The following is a 4,871-nucleotide window of genomic DNA, read 5'->3' on the forward strand; positions in this document are numbered from 1 at the left end:
ATGGTGGTTGCAACGAGCGTCGTGCGCGGCGGTGCGAGCGTCTCCCCGAGGAGGAGGAGGAGGGAAAACACGTACGTACGCGTGGCGTCAAAACGGAGGCGAATAGTTTAAGGCCGGGCTCCGGAGGAGTCGCTGCGGCGAGGTACGGTTGCTCGACGTCGCGCGCATCTCCACGCCGGCCCCTTGGCCCGTCCCGCTTGGCCACATCCCCCCCTTGGCTCGCCGCGCCAGATGCCCTAGCTTCTCGGCTCGCGGCAGGGTCGGTCGCCACCTCGGCCCTTGCCGGAGCCCGGAGACCGCACCTTCGGATGGATTCCTTTGCTTTACGGTGACCGGCCGATCGATCTAGGGCACCCGGCATCCACCATGGCCACTGCCATTATTGGTTCCTAGAAGGCTTTAATCGCCTTTTTATGTTGCGCCCCCACAGACACGAGCGGGAGCAGAGTCAAAACCCCGCCCCGCGCGCACCCCCTATATATACGCCCCTCCGCCCTCTCACCTCTCGCCACCTCCCTTCCCTCTACCCCTTGAACCAGCACCGCCGGCCCGTGCGTATGGGAGGACCTCCCGCGGCGCCGCGGCAGGAGGAGGAGGGCGCTGTGGTGGTGACGGAGCTGGAGGTGCGCGTGCAGCTGCTGGCCTCCGGCGGCGGCGGCGGCGGCGCGTACAACATCAACGACAACGCCGACATCCTGTCCGAGATCCTGGCGCGCCTCGACGGCCGCTCGCTCGCGTCCGCGGCCTCCGTCTGCCGCCTCTGGGCCGCCGTGTCGCGCCGGGACGCCGTCTGGGAGGCGCTCTGCCTCCGCCACGTGGGCCCGGCGTCCGGCCCCACCGCGGGCCACGCCACCCGCACCGTCGTGGCCGCGCTCGGCGGGTACCGCCGGCTCTACCGCCTCTGCCTTGGCCCGGCGCTCGACAGGCTCGGCCGCGCGGGCGCCCTCGCCCACGCGCAGGCCCGGGCGCGCCTGTCGCTCTCCCTCTCGCTGTCGCTCTTCTCCATCGACTGCTACGAGCGGCTAGGAGGCGGGAGCGGCGCCACTGCCGGCGCCGGCAGGCAGCAGCCTCCCTCGTCGCTGCTCTTCCTGTGCAAGCCCGTGGACGTGTCCTGATCAATGGCCGTATGATCCATCCTCAATGGCGTCGCGCTCCGGGCCGACGCACGCCGGCCGTACCCTCCCGACGCGCGGCGCGGTTGACAATGACATAGTGGTCTTTGTCCAATTTGCTCATTTTCATTTATTACTTATATTAGCACGGACCAATAAGGGTTAATTAATTGATTACGCATTTGTAGCTGTACCGCAGGGCCATTGAATATGGAAATAAACGAATGATTCTTTCTTTCTTTCTCAATGGATTGAGAGTGAGAGTGAGGGACCTTTCTCCGGTTTCCGATGGTTCCTCGGTGTACGCTTGGGCCTTGTTTGCGTCCGCTTGGCGACTTGCTGTTTCTCACCACTCGCCTTGTACCGCTCCCCGTGTTGTTGCTTCGTCTGGATGCTTGCGTGCAGCTCGCGCATGTGACCCAACCCATCCATCTGCTCCTCCTACTTAAGCTTAACTTACGTGGTAATCACCTCACCTCACCTCTCGCGACCGGGTGACGAACGGATGAATGAATCGGCGAGTGCTAATCACCTTTTGGTTTGTTCGCTTCTACTCTACCGGATACGGGCATACGGCTAGCCCCAAAGCAGTCTTGCTGCTACTCCGGGGACCGCCGGTAATGGACCACTGGCTGCTTTGATTGCTGGATGTTTCTTTGGATAGCTCCTACTGCTGGATATTAGGCCGAATGAAACAACGGCAAAGTATAAGACACACACGGATGCGAGATCCTTTCTACTATGACTACCTCGAATGCTAGGGCCTCCTTTAGTTCACGTGATTCTTAAAAAAAGCATGAAATGGATAGGACTTGTCGCACGAAAGTATCGTACATGCCAACTATGCAGTTTAGATGAGGCGGCATACAATTAAATGAAGAAAAAGAGGATTGAGTATCATCATATGATACTAGGGCTCTGCAATCTTCTGCTGCCTCGACGTTTCCCCAGACTTTCCCGAGCCAATGTGTCGGGCGATTAGGGTTTTAGAGTGGATTGGCCGTTTTGAGAATGTCAACGTCCGCCCAAGGGGGCAAGGAGAAGGAGTCCCTTGTTGCCGAGGGTGGCGAGAGCAAGATTAGCGGAGGAGCTTGAAAAGTTGTGGATCTCGGAGGAGGAGGCCACGCCACTGGTTCTTGATGATGAAGAAGATGGGGAGAAGGAGAAGTTGATGCTAGCGGGGAAGGTACTCCATCGCAATGTGTTTCATATCCAGCGCACATAGTCCAGCATGGGGAAACCCTAAAGGGTTGGTTTGTTTTATCGGAAGGAGAGAATATGTCTGTGGATCGTGATCGTGTGGGGGAAGGTTCGCCATGGCATGTGAGTCGCAACGCAGTTATTCTCTCATCGTTTGATGAATGCATGTGACCTTCATAGTTGAGGTTTGATAAGCTACAGATGTGGGCTAGGGTTGTGAATCTCCCTTTTCAACTGTGCGAGATAAGTGGAGCAAATCTATTGCGGATCAGATGGATAAAAAGTTCTCATCGATTCAGTTTGATCATGCACCAGGCTACCTAAGGGAGTGAGACATAGTAGATGTTGAGAAGCACCTTTGAGGAGATGGATTCTTGATTGAATCAAAACGGAGAAAGTGTATGGATCCATATGATATCCAGTATGAGAACAATCCACATTTCTTTTCTTTTCATGTGGACGTCTTGGCCATTTAGATATCCATTGTCCAACCCTAGGTACAAGAGACAAGAATGGAGATATGCCCTTTGGAAAGGGTTTAGGCCACCAGATGTGAGTAAGAGGTCGGCTTCGAGCGAGAATTTGTCAAAAGATCAACATAATGCTCAGAACAACAAGTCAGATACTCGAAATTCAAGCAGGGCGGCTAGTGGTGGAGCGGAGATTACGTCCTCGGTCAAGAACAAAACTTTTCTGAACAATCGAAAGGGCGGTCCCGAGGCTCAGCATGTGTACAGAAGAGTTGAAACACCCTTGCTCATGAACACACCTCACTCAAACCAAGACAATAACAAGCATTTAGGGCAAAGTGGAGGGCCGTCTGTGTTAGGAGAATCAGGTGATGATGGGGAATGGGGGCAAAGAAGAAGATAACAACACCAATGAGCTCGGAAAATTTTCCAGCGGCCTCGATGCAGCCCTGCCTATGACAATGAGTTGCTTGAGTTGGAACTGCCGAGGGCTTGGCAACCTGGTGGTAGTTCGAGAGCTTTCCCACATTGTGAAGTAGGAAGAGCCAGTTCTCCTATTTGTCATCGAGACAAAAAAAACTTGGCAAAAAGAGTTGAGAGCTTGAAGTTTTTGCTCGGCTCTGCAGGTTGCTTCACAGTGAACAATGATGGTCTTAGTGGGGGAATTGGTTTATTCTGGTAACGCAACTAGTTTTTTATCTCAGGAATTATAGTTTAGCCCATATTGATGTTTCGTTTAAGAGAAAGGATCAAAACTCTTAAGAGTGGAGATTCACAGACTTTTATGGACCTCTGCGGGTGGAAGATAAACACCATAGTTGGAGATTTGTTCTTACGCTTTTTGCCATTAAGTATTCAGTGTGGCTTTGTGTTGGTGATTTTAATGAGACACTGGCTCTGAACATTTCTCTCGTGCGGCAAGACCTAAATGACTGATGAGAGTGTTCAGGGAGGCGACTGATGATTCCTCGCTTCAGGACCTAGGCATCAAGGACGTGGAGAGCATCAAGAGATGTGCATCAAGGACGTGGAAAGCAATTGTTGCTGGAAGAGAAGCTTTGGAAACCGGGATGATAGATCGAATTGGAGATGACACTTCAGTCTCATTCTGGGACGATAGGTGGATCTCGAGCTACTTGTCCTTGAAGCCTACGCTTCATATTGGCAATGCCATGTTGAATTTCGTATCGACCTTATTGATACTGATAATTTGTCGTGGAATATAGATGTGGTCACAAAGAACTTCATTGCCCCGGAAGCAATGCAATGCTAAACATACCGTTGAGACGGGCGGAAGGGAAGAACTTTGGGCTTGGGCTTCAGAAATATTGGGGTGTCTATTATGTGAAATCGACGTATCTTTCTCTAGTGATTCGCAATGAGCATGTTGATCTTGAAGAAGTGACGACAAAAACTGCAGAGAGAGATAAACAATTATGGATAACCATTTGAAATTTTAATGTTGTGCCAGAGGTGAGAGTGTTCTGGTGGCGAGTGCTTTGGGCTAAATTCTACTTGTTGAATGCACTCTCAAACACACACATATTGCAACTTTGGCCTGGTGCAAAGTCTGCCTTGATGCAGACCGGGACATTATGCATGCACTATTGAAGTGTACCAAAAAAATCCTGAAGTGTGGCACATGAGTTATTGCATGTCAAGCTCTCAGAGCTACATCGGAGTACGTGGTTGAGGGATATCGTCTGCTAAAAGGATCGATATGGTTGACTAGAGGGGGGGTGAATAGGCAACTAACAATTTTTAGCTTTTCTTTAACAATTTAAACTTTGCATCAAAGTAGGTTGTCTAGATATGCAACTAGGTGAGCAACCTATATGATGCAACAAAGATAGGAACACAAGCAAGCAAGAGATATATCACAAATAAGCTTGCACAAGTAAAGGCACAAGATAACCAAGAGTGGAGCCGGTGGAGACGAGGATGTGTTACCGAAGTTCCTTCCCTTTGAGGGGAAGTACGTCTCCGTTGGAGCGGTGTGGAGGCACAATGCTCCCCAAGAAGCCACTAGGGCCACCATATTCTCCTCACGCCCTCACACAATGCGAGATGCCGTGATTCCACTATTGGT

General features: G+C 51.9%; 1 protein-coding gene across 1 annotated transcript; it reads left to right on the forward strand.

Moving 5' to 3' along the window:
- Nucleotides 1-496: 496 nt before the first annotated feature.
- LOC123081693 (F-box protein SNE) lies at nt 497-1,350 on the forward strand. Its single transcript, XM_044504241.1, has one exon. It carries the CDS (start codon nt 558-560, stop codon nt 1,113-1,115), a length of 558 nt encoding a protein of 185 aa, XP_044360176.1. The 5' UTR covers nt 497-557; the 3' UTR covers nt 1,116-1,350.
- Nucleotides 1,351-4,871: the final 3,521 nt, after the last annotated feature.

The sequence above is a fragment of the Triticum aestivum genome, chromosome 4A (genome assembly GCF_018294505.1).
Source record: "Triticum aestivum cultivar Chinese Spring chromosome 4A, IWGSC CS RefSeq v2.1, whole genome shotgun sequence".
In the NCBI taxonomy this organism is placed as follows: Eukaryota; Viridiplantae; Streptophyta; class Magnoliopsida; order Poales; family Poaceae; genus Triticum; species Triticum aestivum.

Excerpts from the sequence above, each read along its gene's own strand:
- LOC123081693 (XM_044504241.1), top strand. The coding sequence starts at position 558 with ATGGGAGGACCTCCCGCGGCGCCGCGGCAGGAGGAGGAGGGCGCTGTG.